The sequence below is a fragment of the Catharus ustulatus genome, chromosome 10, assembly GCF_009819885.2.
Source record: "Catharus ustulatus isolate bCatUst1 chromosome 10, bCatUst1.pri.v2, whole genome shotgun sequence".
In the NCBI taxonomy this organism is placed as follows: Eukaryota; Metazoa; Chordata; class Aves; order Passeriformes; family Turdidae; genus Catharus; species Catharus ustulatus.
In genome coordinates, this window is record NC_046230.1 from 8,655,978 (window position 1) to 8,677,766 (window position 21,789).

General features: G+C 45.1%; 1 protein-coding gene across 1 annotated transcript in view; it reads right to left on the minus strand.

Moving 5' to 3' along the window:
* LOC117000855 (paired box protein Pax-3-like) overlaps positions 1 to 21,481 on the minus strand; it is a 64,376-nt gene extending 42,895 nt beyond the window's left edge. Inside the window, 4 exon segments of the mRNA XM_033068906.1 lie at positions 17,875 to 18,009; positions 18,672 to 18,798; positions 20,206 to 20,441; positions 21,258 to 21,481. Coding sequence (XP_032924797.1) covers positions 17,875 to 18,009; positions 18,672 to 18,798; positions 20,206 to 20,441; positions 21,258 to 21,342 — 583 coding nt within the window. The 5' untranslated portion in view covers positions 21,343 to 21,481.
* Positions 21,482 to 21,789: the final 308 nt, after the last annotated feature.

The window sequence follows — 21,789 nt, forward strand, 5'->3', positions numbered from 1 at the left end:
GGTCTTAGACTGTCAGCCCACAGCACGACAAAAATCCAAAATGTTCCTCTTTCCCTTACTTCTGAAAAACTAAAATCCTGCTGACAACACTACCAAATTCAAGTCTATTGTCCTGTTTTCAACTCTAAATCATATTTAGTCTTTCACCCTTTTCCTGAAATGAAAGATAAAATTCGTTATAAGTGAATGTTCATGGACTTGATTTTCAAGGAGTTAGATGGCATTGGGTTATGTTGAAAGTAAAAACAATAATAAATTATGATCAGTAGGATTGCACATTTGAAATTTATAATAAAAGTACCATTGTGACAAATTTTCATTTCTCACAACTGCACATATTCATTGTGTGATACACCCCTTTGCTTTGCTAAATGACATTTTCTCAGCAGTGAAGCTGAACTCACCTGATATAATTAATGCCATCTTTTTTTCACTTAAAGAATTTTTCCTCAGTATGAGTGCAAACACCTATACAGAAAATTTAAGCCAGCCAACACTAATCTAGCTTTTCTGTCACCTTCCACTGATGAGTTTAAAGCAGCCCATAGACTGTCTAGATAAGTCATGCAATGCACTCCTAGTGAATATCACAGCTGCTGCTGCTGTGGGCAAATCATTTATTTCAAACCTAACCCTCAGAGAAACCCCATTTCCTTCAAACAGCCTGACTGAAGCTGAGGATGCCTGAGCACGTACAGCAGGCTCGAGCCAAGAGACAGAGCATGCAAGCAGAGACCTTCCACATCATCCCAAAGACTTATTTTCCATTCTTGCAGCCATCAGCTCAAACACACCATGAAACAGTTACTGGAACACAGTATTGCCAGCTTGCTCATAATTACTGGTTCTTCTTCCCTGCCTAATGCATAGCTAAATGAATGAGGGCTGTCATGGAAAGGGACTGAAATGTTAAGTCTGGCAGAGCTGGATGATCAGGGTGGGAACACAGAGAAAGCACACAGAAATCCCACAGCCTCGTCTTCGCAGCAGTGAAGTCCCAAATCCGGGCTTGCACCGCAAACACTTTGAGCACATCCTACGTGGCCCTTCCCTGAACCTCAGAAAAACTGCTACAAACTTCCTGAGACAGGACAGGCAGCACTGTGCTCCCACAGCTTTGCTTGGCTCTGTGGCACTCACTGATGCTCACACCCTGCTCATGGCCACGGGCTGGCACAGGGCTCACCTGTGCAAGCATTTCTCAAATACTAGAGACGAGATGCAGTGGGGTTTCTTTTGCTGCTAAAGGGGCCTGGCTTTCCCTACCCCACCCCCAGAAAGTGAATAGCCCAGTGTGCACGAGCAGGAGCATCTGCCCTGTTTGGGCTTGCAGTACAGACCACTCTGCTCTGTGCTCCTGCCAGCTCAAGAGCTGCTTTCTCCATCAGACACCCTCTGCTTTCTCTGTTGTGTCTCTGCCTTTGACAAAGGCTGATGTGACACACACAGTCCTCTAAAGCAATGCCTCCAGAGCACAGCCTCACAGGTAACACTAAAACTGCTCCTTAAACCCATTTTAAAATGAAATAAATTACTCTAGACAGCATTATTTAGCATAAATAAATTTCTAACCAAAAGAAAGTATTTTAAAATTCAATAAAATTAAATTATTTCATAAGGTCAATTTGAAGAGATTTCTCTGGATGCTATTCTGAGTTTCTTGTTCCTGTATCAGAGAAACAATTCCTTTACCAACCCTGACACTCTCCATACATACTTGCAGGCACAAAGTTTGGTCACTGTTTTAATGCACAGCAGTTATACTCTTGAACCTCTTGTATTAAAACACATTGGGGCTGTTTTTCCACCTTAAAGGCAAATTACAGCATATGAATAATGAGTGTTTTTTGGAGGCAGAGAAATGGATCATCTTCCCCCTCCATCTGGCATGGTGCCTTTCCAACAAGGCAGAAGTGGAATTTGAGACCTCTTTATGAATAAGCAATAAAAGACTCATGAAATGGGATGGTTTAGTAACTTCCAAAAAGGCAAATCAACTGGAGACAGAGATAGTTGAGGTGGGTACCTCAGTTTGCACATGATTTATTACCTCCCCTGCTACAGGAGGAGAGCTGCTGTTCCCAGCACAAGCAGCTCTCCCCATCTCACCTCAAGAAGAACCTGTCAGGAAAGAAAGAGCCCAGCAAGTTTTCACATTGGCCTTTGAAGTTCTTCCTTGGCTGACTGATGCTCGTCCATACATAACTGGAAGAAAAGACTTCCATTGTGCTGCTCTTTACCCCAAGTGCATTATTCTCCAGACAAAAGCTTTCGAGTCTTAACTTTTAAACACACCTCTTTTAGGGTGCAATGTTTCTAACCCATAAAATCTTTTTTGTTCATTAAAAAAAAAAAAAATTTAGGCAGCTTTCTTCCCCTCAAGCAATCTACTCTGCTTGTTACTTTTGGCAAAGGGATATCACAGAGCTCTGGTTCCCAGAAATACAGTATTTTCCCTCAACACTGTCTCCAATGGCTTACCCAGCCAGCTTTAAACATGAAACGCAGGCATTGTAGGAGCTGCCCGGTTTTAGACGAGACCTGGTGAATAATCACCCTACTGAAAACATCTCCAACATCTGGCAACTTGCTGCTATTTGCAGGGTCTGAGCGCTGGGTCAGGCAGGGATGCAGGAGCAGGGCAGGGGGTTAAGCAATGAACATGCTCAGCACCTGCTTGCTCTCCGCCTGATTCTAATCAGTATTCTCCTCTCATGCCCAGGAATGCTAGAATTCCTCAGTTTCTTCAGAAAAACTCAAAACTTTTTCTGCCTCAAGGAAAGGAGAGGAAGAAGAAAAAAAAAGAAGAGGAAAAAAAAAGAAGAGGAAAAAAAAAGAAGAGAAAAAAAAAGAAGAGAAAAAAAAGAAGAGAAAAAAAAGAAGAGAAAAAAAAAGAAGAGAAAAAAAAGAAGAGAAAAAAAAGAAGAGAAAGAAAAGAAGAGAAAAAAAAGAAAAAAAAAGAAGAGAAAAAAAGAAGAGAAGAGAAAAAAAAGAAGAGAAGAGAAAAAAAAGAAAAAAAAAGAAGAGAAAAAAAAGAAGAGAAAAAAAAGAAGAGAAAAAAAAGAAGAGAAAAAAAAAGAAGAGAAAAAAAAGAAGAGAAAAAAAAGAAGAGAAAAAAAAGAAGAGAAAAAAAAGAAGAGAAAAAAAAGAAGAGAAAAAAAAGAAGAGAAAAAAAAGAAGAGAAAAAAAAGAAGAGAAAAAAAAGAAGAGAAAAAAAGAAGAGAAAAAAAAGAAGAGAAAAAAAAGAAGAGAAAAAAAAGAAGAGAAAAAAAGAAGAGAAAAAAAAGAAGAGAAAAAAAAGAAGAGAAAAAAAAGAAGAGAAAAAAAAGAAGAGAAAAAAAAGAAGAGAAAAAAAAAGAAGAGAAAAAAAAGAAGAGAAAAAAAAGAAGAGAAAAAAAAGAAGAGAAAAAAAAGAAGAGAAAAAAAAGAAGAGAAAAAAAAGAAGAGAAAAAAAGAAGAGAAAAAAAAGAAGAGAAAAAAAAGAAGAGAAAAAAAAGAAGAGAAAAAAAAGAAGAGAAAAAAAAGAAGAGAAAAAAAAGAAGAGAAAAAAAAGAAGAGAAAAAAAAGAAGAGAAAAAAAAGAAGAGAAAAAAAAGAAGAGAAAAAAAAGAAGAGAAAAAAAAGAAGAGAAAAAAAGAAGAGAAAAAAAAGAAGAGAAAAAAAAGAAGAGAAAAAAAAGAAGAGAAAAAAAAGAAAAGAAGAGAAAAAAAGAAGAGAAAAAAAGAAGAGAAAAAAAGAAGAGAAAAAAAGAAGAGAAAAAAAAGAAGAGAAAAAAAAGAAGAGAAAAAAAGAAGAGAAAAAAAGAAGAGAAAAAAAGAAGAGAAAAAAAGAAGAGAAAAAAAGAAGAGAAAAAAAGAAGAGAAAAAAAAGAAGAGAAAAAAAAGAAGAAAAAAAAGAAGAAAAAAAAAGAAGAAAAAAAAAGAAGAAAAAAAAAGAAGAAAAAAAAAGAAGAAAAAAAAGAAGAAAAAAAAAGAAGAAAAAAAAGAAGAAAAAAAAAGAAGAAAAAAAAAGAAGAAAAAAAAGAAGAAAAAAAAAGAAGAAAAAAAAAGAAGAAAAAAAAAGAAGAAAAAAAAAGAAGAAAAAAAAAGAAGAAAAAAAAAGAAGAAAAAAAAGAAGAAAAAAAAGAAGAAAAAAAAAGAAGAAAAAAAAAGAAGAAAAAAAAAGAAGAAAAAAAAGAAGAAAAAAAAGAAGAAAAAAAAGAAGAAAAAAAGAAGAAAAAAAAAGAAGAAAAAAAAAGAAGAAAAAAAGAAAAAAAAAGAAGAAAAAAAAAGAAGAAAAAAAAAGAAGAAAAAAAAGAAGAAAAAAAAGAAGAAAAAAAAAAGAAGAAAAAAAAAAAGAAGAAAAAAAAAAGAAGAAAAAAAAAGAAAAAAAAAAGAAAAAAAAGAAAAAAAAAAAGAGAGACAGGGGGAAAAAAAAACTTTTCTGTTTAGGGTCTGACCAAATTTCATTAAAGACAATACAAGTCTTGCTATTAAATTCAATAGGCCTTTTTTCAGATTTATGAGCAATCTCACATGCTTGACACTATTAATTAGAGGAATTAGCGGTGCTAAGAAGGAACAAAAACACACAAAACCGAACCTATAAATTTACTGTTCAAGGAATAACAGTGTAATTTTCCTTGAAATTTTACAAATCAGTAAAAAATATTTGTTCTGCCAACTCTAGAAATTAAATCTTGCTGTACTGCAAGTTGTACTGCAGTTTTAAATCTAAAAACTTTTATTTTTGTAAGACTTGTTGACAAGTTTAAGCCAGTCTATCAATTGCAACTGGCTCCCCCGTTTATAGCTTATAACTTCACATCCAAGTTACTGGACTATTTCCCTTTGTCAAGAAGAACGCTTATAAAATAAATTACAGATTTCATTTAATAAAAGTTTAAAATCAAACCAAAGTAGTTCATCCTGTGTAACAAATCCTACCACTGAGAAATGCATTCTCTTGCAAAAGTATGGAAATCTACAGTTTTAAACTGTAAATACTGGCAATGTAAAACAAAAGAATGTTTAAAACATTTTTTATCTCCTTTTTCTGCTCAGTACACGTCTCTGTTTTAAAAGGTACAATAGTAAAAAAATAATTTTGAAAGAAGAAAAAATGTTTTAGCAATTATCCAGGAAACACACATTTTTAGCAAATGCAAGAGTAGTGTAAAAGAAAAACCAGTGCAAGACCTGGGTGCCCAGTCACAACCACATAAACTTCAAGCACTGAATAATTTCTTAGAACCAATGACTATTTGTATATATTGTTGAATTGATTTTTCACACCACATATTTGAGAGAATTGCAGGGTATTCATGGAAGACTCAGCAAAACCACCAAAAAATACGCATCAATTACTGCAGTAAATACATGGTGGCTCAGAGCCTCAGGGTAAATTGAGGTAACACCTCTAGATTCATGGACTTAATTCCAGACCACACTAGCTACTGATCTGCTTTAGCTTTAAAAAAATAATAAATAAATAATAAAGTAATAAAACTACTAAAAATAAAGGTGCAGAATCTTTATCACTTCATCACAGCACGCCCCTGCTGCTCTGTGCATCTGGTGAGTCTAGTGGTCCATAGGGTACCCACTAACCCCTCTACAAACAACCATGGTGTTCCCCTCTTCAAACCCAAAAGTTGAAAGCCCAAGTATTCTTCCAAGGACAGGCTGCAATCCTATCTAGCTACAAATGTTCATTCTAAAGTATCAATCCATCTGGATTTGCAGTTTCAGCAGAGGAATGATGACCGCTGAACCTATGGAACACTTTTGATTCCTGGACACCAGACAGTTAGAAATAGCATTGAGGGAGGAACATATCATTGGTCCCATTTCTTAAAAAAAAAAAAAAAAAAAAAAAAAAAAGCCACAGAAAGAAAAACTACCTCAGAAACAAGGAGAAAATTTAACCACAGAGGAGCAGCAGAGACCAGTAACTGGGAAGGAGGAGCAAGCAGCCCTACCTCAGCTGGCTTCAGGCACAAGCAGTGCAGAAATCACTGCAAGAAACACGGAGCAAATTGTACCTACTCCAACCAGTTCTTCTTCAAACTAAAGCCAGTTCTTGCACGACCAATTGTGCCACAACCACTTTTTTCTTGTTTGTATAGGGGTATCTCTTACTTATAAACATACAAATCACCAAGATGACTCCTTCCTACTCAAAAGAGGTATTAGAGAAGATCCCTTAGTCCAACTCAGAGATGCAGAAGCACACTCACCACAGCCCAGTCAGAAGAAAGTCAAAGCCTGTGGAAAGATGCCCTGGGCAGCCCCTTTTCCCCAGCAGCAAACCAGCCCCAGCTGTGCAAGGGGGACAGAAAACCCTACAGCCCAAATCACAGGCACCTGCAGCATCCACCATGGTGGCTCAATGTCACCAAGGGCACAGCACCACCTGCACCGCTGTCACCCCTGCCTCCACCCCCAGAGCACAGCGCTCCTGTGGAAGCTTTAAACCTCACAATAAGCATACAGCAAGCTCCCAGAAGGGAAGGGCAGAGTGAGGAGCTTCCTGCGCTGGGAACAGGGCAGCCCCAGCGCCCAGCCGGGCTGGGAGCCAGCCCTGCACCCAGCCCTGCATCGCAAGGGCTCTGCTCTCTGCTCAAGCTCGCACTCACAGAAACACAATGGGTCTTTCAACCAAAGGATCCGGCTCTGAAAAGGGGCCCAAGGCACCCTAAGGGCACAGAATCCGGAGGCTAAAGCAGGAGGAACAGCACAGCAGTGCCTCCAGAGGGTTCCCCTCTGCCATCCTGGCAAACTCGCGGTTCCATAGGTCCTGTGCCACCCAGCACCAAACACCCAGCACCAAACACCCAGCACCAACGCCCAGCTCCAGGTGCCTATTGCTCTAACAGTGCTCACCTTTCTGCACGGCAGCACTCAGGAATAGGAAAAGATGAGTCCCTCCTACACTTTTTGATCACCTGGAGGAAATTTTTTCCCTCTCATAACCCTTTTCATGGGTGTTTTATTTTTTATTTATAACTATCATTACTGAGATTCAGTTACTATCCATGGTTAGCATTTTTTCAATATTCACATTAAATTTCTGTCTCTGATTTACTCTTCCAGGGCTGACAAGTCTGGTTCTGATGTCAGATTAACAGAAATATTTATGTCATCAATCATTACTCCATCTTTTCCACTGCCAATACAGGAGAAGCACAGTAACACTGAATTCTGACTCAAGTTCTTCCTTGGCCAAGTGACCTCTCACAGCCTGGGGACAAACTCTCTTTACACCCATCATAGTATGAGTTTTGACAACCATTCAAATTACATGGTCTCCTTCCAAAAATTTCATTTGCTGCGTTGACTGGGACCAAAGGTTGAGGACAGGAATGTTGCATATGGGGACAGAGTGTGCCTCCCCTCCTGATACCCTTCAGCCAGGGAGGAGCCAGAAATCAGAGGGAGCGAGCAAGCAGCACTGCCTCCCACCCTGCCAGGACTGATGGAGCAGATTGGTTACAGAGCTCCTTACAGCAGAGAGCCAGGGGGGGTTGTTTGATTTTTTTTTTTTTTTTTTGCTAAATCATATGTTAGAAAAATTAAGTACCATTCTCTAAAGCAGCTTTTTTTAATTTGCTCTGCTTGCAGCATTTTAACTACACTTACTGGCTATGTCAGGTCTCTTCTTTACCGGCAAAAATAGATGTTTAGCACTATAAGGTCTTTCTAAGTATGAGAAAGTGGAGTTTTTTTCCTCAAGTCTGGAATGTGATTAAACTTTCATGCAGGACAAAATTCAATGCTAAGTAACCTGCACAGCCCTACTGAGAGCACAGGGCCGTTCTGATGTAAATACCAATACAATTTGGTCTCAACAAACTTTTAAACATAGAGATGGCAATAACAAAAAAGATTTAAAATATGTCTGCTGCATGCATCCATTTTGCATTTTCACCAGGACATGTGAGCATGCTTCTGGCTGCTTCAGTCCCTGCCCAGTGCACACAACGTGCAGCTCGAGCCAGTCTCAGTGCTGTTCAGAAGAGGTGGACAAGCTGTTAGTTTTAAGGGGTTTTCAAAAGACAACACTGTATTTGTTGGAAAACAAGTTGTGGGTACTAAAGCAACAGGGGTTTATGTGGTTTTCTATGTAGCTGCCAAATATTCCAGCATTTTTGCTTGAGCCTGTTGATTTAAAAGAGAGCAGGTCAAATCAACTGTGCTAAAGCAGGGATGAACCCACAGGGCTTTTTCCTAACTGTGACATCTATTGTATAATCTTCTAAATAGATTCCTGAATGTTTTCTTCTATTATTTTCCATTTCCAGAGACAAAGAACTCAGTGAAGTCATACACCATACAGGGAATAGGCACCACACACAGCAAGGGAGGTACACTCGATGCTTTTCTCTGCACCACACGTGTTAAAATTCTACAGAAAAATTTTGTGGATCTCCATCTATAGATCTATCAGCATCCCACCACAAAGATTTGATGACTGCTCACACCATCACTCCTTAGCTAATAGTTGTAGAAGAGATATATAGATGTATAGAAGTATCTCTTCTTCTGTGTAAGTACTGATAATTTAATTCAGCGTTCACTCACACAGCAGCATCAGTTCACCATCTGCAGTGGAGTTACTTGATTTATCCCTTGGTAAATGGAATTCCAGAGATTTTTGGGTTTTTTCAAAATCTGTACTTTTCAGGATTTCATTGTGAAACAGTGCATTTTACTCCCATTTTCTTTAGCTGAATAATTTCCACTTCCTTTTTTTATTTCTTTTCAAACACTTTCCTTCTGAAAAGAACTTATTTTGCTGTTCATGAAACCAGCTGAGTCCTGACTTGCAGCCGGTTCTGTGCAAGTATTTTTCTCAGCCTGACAGGAGGGGCTGGGTAGGTGTCAGAGTATTTACTGGGGCACAGATCCCCCCACCTCACACTCTGACCCTTCAGCGCTTCACACCAGATCAAACAGCCAGCCCTGAGGTCACAATGAAAAGGAAGTCCTGCCACACCATCTTCAGTAAAAACGGATTTTCTGTGGGAGCATTCCCTGCTACTCTGCTAGCCTGGTTTCTATAAACCTGTCCGCGCTCATCGCCATCCTCGCTGGGACAGACAAAAACAGAGATGGAAAACAGCTCTAAGTGCAATTTGGTTACACAGTATGGTTGGTGCTACTGCCTCGCAGGGGGTAGATGGGTTACATTTTTAACAAAGCGCAGAGCAATTTTGCCAAAACAGCTGTGGTTGCTATTGCTTTGCCAGGCTAGTACGTGGAAGAGATTCTGCTTATATTGGCAGGAACAGTCCTGCTCATTTAAGTAAGGTGAATAAGATTTGACAGGGGCTGAATAAGCTGTCTGCTTGCAGAATTGTCAGCCACAGACAGTTTATTCCTCGTACTATTCAAACCACAGCGATCTGTGTGACAATATATCTGATAAAGAAATTACATAGTCATTTTTAGATTAGACATCCAACGTGAGGCATATCATAAATATAAAAATCCTTAAGATTGGTCCTTATATGGGGTTGTGCATGATATAAACATTGATCACGTCTGGCAGAAAGTCTTCAACCAGGCAAATATCTATTAAAAAAATTCAAAAGGTAGCATGGAGATCACTGTGCTCACCACAGCTCTCTATGGAAACAAAAAAAGTTGGGTTCGTGGACTTTGAGGAAATTTGTATCTAAAATGCTTTCAAAGAGTCTTAGCTCTCACTCTGAGACAAAATGTCTCCTAAAGTAGCTGGGTACTTGCAAAGCATGCACGGACTGATATTTTAACCAGACAGAATGGAAGCAAAGTGTATTAAGGAAAGGGAATTAGAAAATGATGATTTTAAAATTTTGTCTTATCCTTTACTGTGCTGTTTTTTGTAAGAGCAGAGGAGACCCACCCACCCACCTAAAAATCAATGCAACACCAGGGGAGGCTCTCTGGTTTCACCAGGCTGCCTACTACAGTTGGTGGAGCTAAATTCCTGTTTCCAGTGGATGCAGTGGGACCTGGAGCTAACACTCCCATACCTCACCGTTCAGATGAAAGCTCCTGTCACAATGACAAGAAAACACATCCAGATTGCACAGCCTCTTCTACTGAGGCTGTGGTGGGATACATTCTACTATCTCTGAAATAAATACAGCTTTCTGCCATGCCACAAGGAACTGATTGTTCTCCAGGGCTCTTGCTTGTTTTCCTGCACAGCCTCGTCAATTCAACTTCCCTTTTTTTTTGGGAGAAGGGACAGCACAACTATCCTAGCTGAGGCAAGTAGGATCCACAAAATTTACACTGAAGAAAATGACCAAACAATTGTTGCAAGCTTGTTTGTGTCCCCTATATTTTGAGAGCCCAGTCTGGAGAATGGGCTGGCTTCTCAAGCTCCCTTTCTTTTATTGGCAGCCTTGGACTATTTATCTCTTGTGTGATTTGGTACACAAAGACAACTTTTTTTTCCTCTTTAGGCTACGCTCATAAAAAAGACTACATGCAACAAAATTAGTTTTAGTAAAATTCAGTTAAATACATAGTATATTACCTGCTACAATAGTAATATTTCAATGCACTGTATACTACAAATAAAGTGATTAAAACAAAATCTAATCCAGTAATGCTGAAGAAAAAAAAAAAAAGGAAAACACAAAACTGTAAGAGCATACAGTGTATACATTCAACAGACCATGCAAAATAAGGATTCCATTCAAATTTCACATCTCATTAAGGACAATTTGGCCATTAATCCATATGGGTTTAGGAGCAAAGAAGGATTTTCCAAGACAGATAAACTGAAATGATCCTCCTTTGATCTCCGAGGTTAAGAATCAGCAACAATGGAAGATGAACAACAAGGGGCAGAACCACTGGCCTTTTTATGTGCCACAATGGCATCAGCAAACAACTACTTAATCAATATTTGGCCAGGGACACTGAAAACTTTCTTTTCAAATTTTAATTCCTAGTTGTAAAACAACTGTAGGGCAACCAGCAAGATAAGACATTAAACTGACTGCTTAATTGTCTTTTACTGTCTCACTAGTTATATATGCACATTCTTAATAGTTCGTGAATCTTTATTTACTAGGATGAATAAATGACCTGTCAACAATTGCATCAAACTCCCCTAACTAAATAATCTCAACACATGACACACTTTAACTCTAATGTGTCCTCAGTGAGTTTTAATTTCATTACGTTTCACTTTTTTCCTAGGCAGAGTGATTTAAACTGAATTAGTTTAACAGCATGGGGCAGGAGTACTCCAGGGCAAGCAGAGTGAAATGCCGCGCTCAGACTATGCTGAAAAGGGCTTGTGGTGAATTACATTACTGTACATCATTTTTATTAGCCAGAGAGCTCAGCGTTCAGGGACCACTTGGAAGTATCCTGCATTTTTATTTCTATATTTTGTTGTTCCTCTGGCCACATATGTTTGCTACATAGGATTTAAAGTGACATTTACGTGGAGAAATTCACATTGACTGACTTGCTCTGATTTATTGCTTTGTGTTTCACTCAATTTCTTCTTAAATTAACCAGAGAGTACTTTGTAGTTCTGCTTCATTTCCCAATGCAGTTTTATTACATAGCTCTGGGGACTCATGATAATTTATCACTATCAGCTTTATTGGCTTCCCTCTCCTAAGCCCTGTTCCAACCCTTATCAATAAGTAAACTCAAACTCAAATCAAACTAAACGTTCCCCAAATAAGTGTTAAATAAAAGTGTTGTCTTATAACAGAAAATCTCTGTCTATAACAGAGAATCACTATTCAAAATCAGGCACGCAAAATTGTTTTAACAATTGTTTTGGTATTGGCTTTTACTTACATCATTAATTGCTAATTAGCTTTTTATCTAATTAAAACCTCTGTCTGTCTTCTGATGCCACTGCTCCCTCTGTGTAAAGTGAGACACAAAGCTCCTTGCCCTCAGTGAGAGTTTTGCCAGAGCTGCATTCGGGATTGCAGTCACACTCTTGTGCAGTGGGTGCTTTTTGCAAACAGAATAGAACGAATTTGGGCCCCATTCCTGCCCACGTGAGCGGCGTTGCACACATGAATAGGTCCTTTGAGTGGGACTCCTCGGGACTTGTCACCATTGCCCACATCTGCAGGGCTGGAGGGCTGATGCCCAACCGAGTAAACCCCTCTTACGTCCTAAACCTGGGGATTTTCCCCAGAGCTGCAGTTCCTCAGATTACAGAGCTCGTTCCAAGAAAAGCCTGATGTCTATTATGGTAAATTCCTACTGACATCACAGATTCTGTAATCATAGGAGAATCTGGAAAGCCAAATACATAAATCACATTCTCAGGGAAGTCCTAGCATACCGAAATCAACCAACTGTTTCTTGCCTCTGTCTTTCCAGAATGACACCCTCAAAGTCTAGTAGATGATGATCTTCAAAGCAACCAAGTAAGGTGCTAACTTGGGTACAAATTCAAGTTAATTGACTGCTGTGTGTGTGAAGCAATCCTGACATTTGCTAAAATAACATTCAGCTTTGTTCTAGATATATGCAATTAGAAAAGCTGGAAAGGATGCCCACAGCAATTCTGCTTGAACAGGCGCTGACTCTTAAGTTGAAGAAAGCTCCCTAAGATGGCAAAACATTCAAAGCCATTAATAAAATCATGATTTCAAGCCAAGGATATGATGTGTATATATATTACTTCAGAGAGTCGCAGTTAGATTAACACCCTTTCTTCCCACAGCTGGAAATATTACTGGTGCCTTTGTCAGACGATTAGCCTGCAGTTAGTCTGACAATTAGCACTCCTCAAAATCCCCACTTCAAGACAGGAGGGAATGGGCTGCCCCCGGCAGCTCTGGAAGAGCAAACTCCACTTTGAAGTCACCCTAAAGTCAAACATTTAGCACCTTTCTAAAAATGCTCAGCATGCTGGCACATCACACTCTCACTTGATGATGAGGTCATTATTTATTGCTGAGGTCATCAGTTGTTATTATTGTTGTTATTATTATTATTGTTGTTGTTGTTATTATCTCAGAATAATGATTTGGAAGCAGAAGCCTGGCCCAGAGCCCCACAGTGATGATGGCTCAGGCAGAAGAAACAAAGCTGTTCTGGGTTTGCATGGAATCACCTGCACCGATTTGCACTTGTGAAACACCTACATTTTCTACCCAAGCCTGGACTCTCATTATTAAGGTATGAGGAAAGAGAAAGAGGAAAAGACAGACAGAAAATATAGTTGGCACTGTCACCCTTGAGCTAAATTCTGGACTCACCAGGAAGTGAGTTTTTCTTAATTAAGTACTATTTTTTGTCAGCTCTGAGAGCCTCGGAAACAACACTGTTCAAGTGACACAAGTTGATTTCTTAGTGACCAAACATACAAACTGCATGAAATTTCAGGCTCAAGAAAATAACTGCCTGCAGCCACAGCTATCACATCTCACTCAATAAGTGAAACTTTACCCTGAGCACTGAGCAGGGGAATAAACTTTGCTTCTCAGCCCACAACAGCATGTCACACAGCACCTAAGTCCTCCGACCACTGTGCCTTGAGTCAGGACACTGGAGCAAAACCAGGACAACCCCTGCAACCAAATTCTAACTCAGCATCTGACTCATCCCATGCTCCAGCCACTAATCCAACAATCTACTATGCAGAAATGAATGACTCCAACTGATATCTGGTGCCTCCTTGTTAATCTTCTCCCTTAATAAAATGTCTTTATTAGTTTAGCAATCTAAAAATAACCGGCTGCATGATACTGACCAACCCTAATCAAAACATCTGCCATCCCATCTAGCTCGAGCTACCCTTTAGATCATGTGCCATCACTTCAAAGCCTCCTGCATCAAGTCAGTAATTGTAACATTGCATCTAAATATTTAAGCTAGGGGCTGGTAGTCGCGTGTCCCATTTACAGTCAGCATCTGTCCTCTAATTCCATTACAGTACAAAGCAAAAATGTTTCCCAAAACTCACAAACAGGAAAAGCATCACACAGCTAGAGAGGCAGCAGCAGCTTGAACTTTCGAGCTGCTGAGCAGGGCTTTTGTGCTGAGGTCCTTTTTTTTCCTACCCCTTCAAACTCCCCACATACACACACTAAAATAGGGGTGGTGCCGAAATTGTATTAATGTGAGCCTCAGGCACACAGAAAAAAAAAGAAAAGAGGAAGGGGAGGGAAAGGGGGAAGGGTTTGGTCCAAGATGAAAGTAAGAAGAAAATAAAGGAGGCAATTTAGTCTGCTGTAGCCTGAATTGCTCTCAGTACAGCCAAGGGTAGAGGCTTGGGATGAGTAGGGCCCTTTTTGGACGGGTGCGCATGACTGGGGGAGGATCGGCCGGGACAGAGCCCGGGGGCCAATTCCCAATTCCCTGGCTGGGAACAGAGGCCCCCTTTGAGGCCAGCGGGGGGGTCCCGGCCCCAGCCCCCACCCCAGCCTGCTCACAGCGGGCCCGGGGAGCAGCTCTGCCCCAGTACTGCAGTGCTGAAAGCCACTGGCTCCTGCCAGAAAACAACAGCTATTTGATGGAGGGGGAGTTATCAGATTAGTCAGCAAACCATGCCGCACATAACTCCCACCAAAGGTACAAGCAACTCCCTCTTCTGTAGTGGCTATGCTAAAAATAAGCCCTGATGTGCCACATAAAGGCACAAAACTTTCTCGTGTTCTTTATTTATGGCTTGTGCCTTTAGGAAGAAATTATCACGCATGCAGAAATACAGTTATGCTGCTGTAGAGCCATACACACTATGTTACACACTATGACTATCAAGTTTTCTTTAAATATATACCCAGAATCAGAGTCGTTAGTGACGCTGGCAGAAACACTGAAATACAGCACAGGGCTGCACATGTGGCATCTGTAAACAGTGTGAGAATCATGTGTAAGTGTCCCAGAACAGAAAGGCTGAAACAGAATCACCCCAGGCTTACAAAGGTTTACCTACACCCACATATGTGGTGGGAGAGATCCCAATGATACACAATTCTTATCACATATTTTTTTAAAAAATCATGTTTCCACTCCGTCTAATCCCACTGCTATAAATACTCCCTGAATCCTGAATTACTTACCATTAAAATGACAACTCTTATCCTTGCCAAAAATGCCACTCCTTGAGCCACCCAAAGGTCCGTGGCAAGGAGGGGATTTCAGGCAGCGCCAGCCAATGTCCAGCACTAATGTGTGCTCCCGAGCAGAAAAGCCAGACTTTGCTTCGTGATCAGCCTCAGGAGTCACTTTGTGACCTATCCCACAGCCTTCCCTGGCACCCACGCTCCAGGATCCCTCAAGCCCTCAAGAACAGAGCTACAACAACTCCTCACATTGCACAAACCCCCCACTTCTTTCCCCTCGGTAACACAGAGAATTCAGGGCTGAGCTAGAGGGTTTTGCTGGACAGCACATGGACACCCTCTGGAAATTCCACAAGCAACCTGAGTGTCAGAAAGGGCATCTGAGATGCACTGCCAGCAGGCACCCTCTGCCACACCAGGCCTTGTAGCCAAGCTGGTGGCTGCTGGCAAATATGATCCTGCGGCATCAAAATCCTTAGGAGCACTGCCAGTTATTTTAGTAACAGAACAGGATTGTTTTTATAGATGGAGTGGAATCAAAGCTCCTCAGCTGGCAATGGGAGTTGAAGCAGAACTTTCTTTTTGTTGGTCAGATACAGAAAGTAGTGGTGGGCTTCTTTTATGGTTATTCTTTCCTTGTAATAGTTTTACTGGTTTGTTGTCCCTACAGCATCACACTCCTGCACATGCAGGGCAGGAGTATGGCAACAAATGTTTTCTGGAGCAGCAGTGTGCTCACACTGCAGCATCCCAGCCACTCCAGTAATGAGATTAAGCAACAGCTTGCTAGTCAGGGAGGGGGAGCAGGCGTTGCTGTGGGGAAGAGCACACTCTCCCTCACACTGCCAAGCCTTCCCAGCCACTGCCACACAACAGATGGGATTACCAAAGCTGCCGTTTCCACAGAACTGTCCGGTCACGTTCACACAGCAAAAACCTGCATGCCTAGGGCAGGAGGAGACTACACTACCCCATGCAATCAAGGGGAAAATTGCTACTGATTGAACTAAAAGCAAACCAAGTTAGACACTCACATCCACAGAAAATGAAAGAGCGGGTACGTCGGGAGGTGGAATGCAGCCTCGTACAGCTGTGCTGGGAGGCACGAGTGAGCCCCTCTTGCACCAAGGCATCACCAGCCCCAGTGGTTTTCCTGCAAGAATTTTGGGGCTCCTCTGGGCTGGTGAGAGGCAGCCATGCACCCAGACACTGATTTATAGTAAAATCAGGAGCTCCACTTTAAAGGGCAGACAGTTAAAGGGCACGAAGACAGTTTCAAAGAGAAGCAGAAGGATGAGTTATATTGATAACAGTGTTTTTTCCTTTTGCTGTCTCTATTAACCACTCTTTGTTCCATAAAGCAGTGATATTAATCAAGACTTACTATCTTCTGTTTCTAATCTCTGTCAAGAAATGCAAGAAGGCACCAAATCCAGTTATTTAACAACTAGGGCACTGAATTTATATATTTTTCCCTTGGTGCACACTCCTCTTGGAAAAACCCTCTGTTGAAGGAGATGCTGGAGAAAACTCTGGACCATCATATAGGGGCAACTAAACCAGGCAGTCAAACTGTGCCTTCTAGCCTTAAAATCTCTAATTTTCTTAGCATCTTCTGTATGTCTGTATTACACACCTCCTTGCAAAAACAAACAGAAAGAAGATGAGACTTCCCTGAAAGTTTTAGTAACAGTTGAAAACTAAGTTTTAGGAGAGTTTAGGGGTTTCTTCCAACAAAACAAGGACAAGTGCTACTGTCAAAGAATGGATTTCTGTTGTCCTTGCACAGCACCAGCATCCCTTGATGCCTAGAAATGCTATAAACATTTTCTCTCTAAAAACAGCTATTTTTTTCCACGATGGAGAGTCCATAAAACTGCGTGGAGCATCAGCTATTAGGGGCTCATTGAATAATTCATCCCTCATTGCAAGCCCATAATGTCTTTTCTCAGCCTTTTGTGGGGCTGTTTTCTCTTCTTTTCTCCTTGAATTATAAAAAGGTTGCCTTCTTTTGTTCACATCAAGCTGCTGCTAGCTGAAGCTTTGTCTGTGCAAAGCCAAAGTGTGAGTTTCAATGGACTCCCCCCTCTTTGTTTTCCAAGTTCATCTCCAAGTGTAGATTGTGTATAGAAGGCCTTCTTTGTAAAAGCTGGAAAAGTTGTACAAATGTTTGACCAGCTCATTTGGTACTTTTGTCTCGCCTTCTCCAGTGCCTGTGCATGTGCTGGGCAGCGACTTCCACAGAGAGGCCGGCCCTTGCCTGCCCCTGCACCCCGGCCCAGCCGGAGCCGGGCATGGCTTCAACGGGAGCAGCAGCTGTCCCCCGGCAGCAGCGCTTCACCTCCGCCTTGTTCGGGTTCAGCCTCCTCACAGTCCCGGGCCAAACACCAACACATGCTCTTCCCAGCAGTTTTAAGAGCAGAAAAAACAAAATATGTGTCTGCCTGGCCTGTTCAGACTGCAGAGACTTGAGGCTCCGCAGCCTTTTGCTGCGCCTACCCCTCCTATGCAGCTGCAGCCTTTCATTTGGCTTGGGGAAGGAGCCCCTGCACGGCTGTGATCAGGAGCTCTGTGGTGGCTCCTGCCCTCCCTGGTTATTGAGCACCAAACCAGCAGTGACTCCCATCTTTGTTCAACCTCTGCGCCATTCCTGCCCACTGCAGGGTCGTTGCGCTGGGGGAATGGGATGCCATGGGATGTGCAGCCAGGCTCACTCTTTGCCCCACACCTCCCGCAGTGCTGGCCCCAGGACAGCCTCTGGGGGTCAGGGAGTGATAGCCACCAGCGCCTGGGACTGGCACTGGTCCGCCGCAGGGCTCCACGGAGGGGCAAACAGGACTTTACCTCTTTCGCTGAGGATGCCATCAATGCTGTGCTTGGCCTTCTTGTCGCCTTCCTCCACCTCTTTTCTTTCCAGCTCAGCCTCCTCTTCCTCGCCTTTCCCAAACTTGCTCCGCAGGATGCGGCTGATGGAGCTCACTTCAGGGGAGGAGTGCAGAGCTGTGACCGGCTCGTCCCCAGCAGCCCCCCGCGGCTCTGGGGCCGGCCCGGGGAGCCGAGCCCCCCACCAATGCCACTGCCTGTCCCGTGTCCCTCGGCCACTGCCGGTCGGGACTTAGGGAAGGCAGCCGCCGTCTCCCGTCCCCGCGGGGGTTTCACGGGGCACTGTCCCGCTCCGGACTCCAGCACGGGCACAGCGGCTCCCGAGAATCTTTCTTCTCCCCGAGCCCTCACAGCGGGTGATAAAGACCCTCGGACACCTCACAAATACAGCTCCAGCTCCATGTGCCCCCCATCCCAAACAACCCACCGGCACAGGGAGCTGCTTTCACCTCCTGCTCCCCAGCTCCGGGTCCCGGCAAGCCCCCAGCCCTCCTGCGGCAGCAGCCCGGAGGGGACGGCGGGGAAGCGTCGGCAGGAGGAGGGGAGGGGATGCAGTTGCGATTTAATTGAAAACACCCCGCCGAGAGCAGGAACCCTCCCGGGACGCGCCAGAGGCACCGCGGGTAACGCCGCTCGCTCCGTGGGCACCGCTCCGGCCCGGGGCTCCGATCCCGAGGGGACAGGGCTCACCCGGGTACCGCACTGCCCTACCGAGCCGCCCCCGACCCTCCGGGACCCTCCGAACCCCCGCTCCGTACCTGACGGCACCGAGTTGCGGTCACACACCCCGTCCTTCAGCAGCTTGTCCCGGATCTCCCAGCTGAACATGCCCGCGTTTTCCCGCTTGTATTCCTCGATTTTCTTCTCAACATCCGGCGTCGTCACCTGCTTCAGTAAAGACAAGGCGAGCGGGCACAGTCTGCAGGGCCGGGGGAGCCGGGAGTGCCGCCGGCAGAGCCCCGGGGCGGCCGGAGCCGCCCGCGCCGTCGGCAGCGAGAGCCGACAGCGGCCCCGCTTAGGAACGCTGATAGAAACCACCCGAGTGCGGGTAAAGTGAGACGGGACACAGGAGGTAATAACGGGCCGCAAAAGATGAACACACTCCGCGTTAAACGAAACGTCCCAGAAAATCCTCCGGGGTTACCGGGAAGGTGGGACAGAGCCCTCGGCGTGGAAAACCCCGAATTAGGCAGCATCGGCTGCGGCACGGCCGAGAAAATAGCGAGTCGCGACCAGTGGAGGACTCCGGGCAACGAAGCTCCAGGTCACTAAAGTTTCGGCTGAACAAAGTTTGCAGCTCCGAACAAAAACCAGCGCAATAAAAACGGGGAGACTTTAGAGTACTGGCATTTTTCTTCGGTAGCCTCGTGATTTTAAAATAAATCTAAAACTCAAACAAAAAGATTCATCTCCGGGTGGCAGTTAGCCTTTCGTTTGAGCAGCACGCTTATTAAAAATTACCTCTACTCCTAATACAGGAAGGAAAAGTTCGGGCATCGCTTCGCTACTTTAGAAGAATCAAAGAAGGGGGTGGAAGGGGAAATCTAGCTGCAACTTTCAATAAAAATTCAAGTCTTTACTTCCCTTTAGTGGGAAAGAAGCTAGAGAAGGAGTAGCATAATCCTGAGGGGAAATTTCGTCTCCATTACTGTTAGCGAAAACTTTTCGGTGGTGTAGCTATAAATACACGCAGCTCTAGAGCGGAGAGAAAAGTAAACAGAGCAGGAGAAGGAGCAGTAAAGAGACAGACAAATACAGGTCGTTTTGTTGCGCTTTCAACGAAATTGGGGAGGGCCCGATCCAGCCGTGCTGGGCCAGCTCCACCACCGGACCGATCCCGTCCCGGTCCGTGCCGAGCCCTGAGCCCGCCTGTGCTCCTGCGGGAAAAATCAGCGTGGGCCCCGCGGGGCTCTGGGAAGCTGAGCGCTCAAAAAAACGCCCTTTTCGCTTTATTTTCGTTTGAGTTTTTTTTTTTTTTTCGGTTGTTGTTTGATTGTTTGTTTTTGTCTTGTTTGGTTTTTTTTAACAGCATTTCCTTACTTTAAACTATATTGTTGCTAATAACTCCAACAATATTTTCTAAAACCTCAGTAAGTTTGAGAGCAACAGGCGGGGACACGGCGGGGGTGCTGTGCCCCATGAGTGTCTGCGCTCACCCCCGACCTCGCACAGTCCCTCCGGCCCCGCTGCAAACCCCGGTGCCGACCAGCCTGGGCCGTGTCCCGGTCGGAACTCGCTCCCCGCCACCGCGACCGAGGTTCGCCCGGTTCTGGGCGGGCGGGAGGGGCTCACCTTGGGTTTGCTGCCGCCGATGGCCCCCGGCCGGATGGAGCCCGTCTCCTGGTACCTGCAGAGAATTTTGGAGACGCAGCCGTGGGACACTCGCAGCTGGCGGGAGATGACACAGGGCCTTATGCCATGGTGGGCCATCTCCACTATCTTGTGCCGGATATGGTTGGGTAAAGGCCTGCCATTGATAAACACTCCTCCGAGCTGATTGACTCTGCCCTGGCCTAGAGGGGTAGAGACTAGAAAAGGAGGGAAGGGAGGCAGGAGGGTAAATGGCGTTAACGTCTCCTTCGCATTCTACTGCGTATTTTTTCTTTTTTTTTTCTGTTGTTGTTGTTACTGGTTTTTTTTGCCGTTTCTTTTCCATAAGGCAACTCACCCCCGCCCGCCCCACCGCGCGCCCGGGGCCCGCAGCTCCCGCGGAGACGCGGCCGGCCCGGCGGGCAGGGCAGGGAGCGGCCGCGGGCTTCACCTGTTGCACTCAGCCGGAGCCGGCTTGCAGAGCCCGCTGGCTCCGGCAGACAAGGGGGAAGCGGTGCGGGAAGGCCGCAGTGTCCCGGCGGCCGGGGCCGGCCGGAGCGGCCGCAGCTCCCCCGGGCCGGGGCCTGGCAGTCCCCGCACTGCGGGGCCCTCGCACCGCCGCTACCTCGGCGGAGAGCGGCCGCTCGCAGCGGCCCGGTGCCGACCCACGCTTCTAAACTTCCTTTCGATTCGCATTGCTTTTATACGAGTATAAGTTTTTTCCTAACTTTTCCCCTAACTTTGCTCCCTAAATCACCACCCTTCACTCCAGTAAGAGAACCGGGGCCGGCTGCGTTGCCGACGTCCCGGCCGGTTCTCCCGCTGCCGGGACGGGCCGCTCGCAGGGTGCGAGGTCCGAGCCGTGCCCAGACTGGGACAGAACCTGCTCTGACAGCCCAGGGGGAAGCGGGACGGCTGTCCTGGGCTCCTCCGTACGCTAGTTCTGGCGGGCCGGGGGGGCCGCTTTGTTCCGGGACCCCGGCACGGAACGATTATCCCTTTCCCAACCGGGAGCAGCACAGGCGCGGCCTTACCTTCCAGCGGGAACCCGCTGCGGGGATAGTTCTGCCCGGCCCCGGGGCGCATCATCCTGGGGACAGCTCCGGCCAGAGTTGTCATCGCGGCGGCAGCGGCCGGCAGGGTTATATCCAGGTGAGGGCTGATCTAGGGGAGACCCGCGCTGTCAGCGGGCCCCGCCGAATCAGGAGCGGTCCCGGAGGGGGTGGGGGATGCCGCCGAGGGGCGGGGAGGAGGCAGCTCCGCCGCTGCCCCTTTGTCAGTGACCCGCGCTGCCCCGCACCGGGAGGGCAGGGGCCGGGCCGGAGCCCCGGCGGGCGGCGCGGCTGGGCGCGGGGAGGGCGGGCGGCGGGGCGGGGGGCGGTGGCGCTGTCCCCGGTGCGGCGGGGAGCGGCGGCCGCGGGGCCGGGAGCATTTATCGGCTCCGTGCCCGGCGCGGCTCGGCGGCGGCACCGCCGCGATTGGCCACCGCCGTCCGGCCCGGCCGCGCCGTCCCCGCTGATTGGGCGAGCGGGCGGCTCCGCGCATCGCCCCGGCCGGCGCGACGGC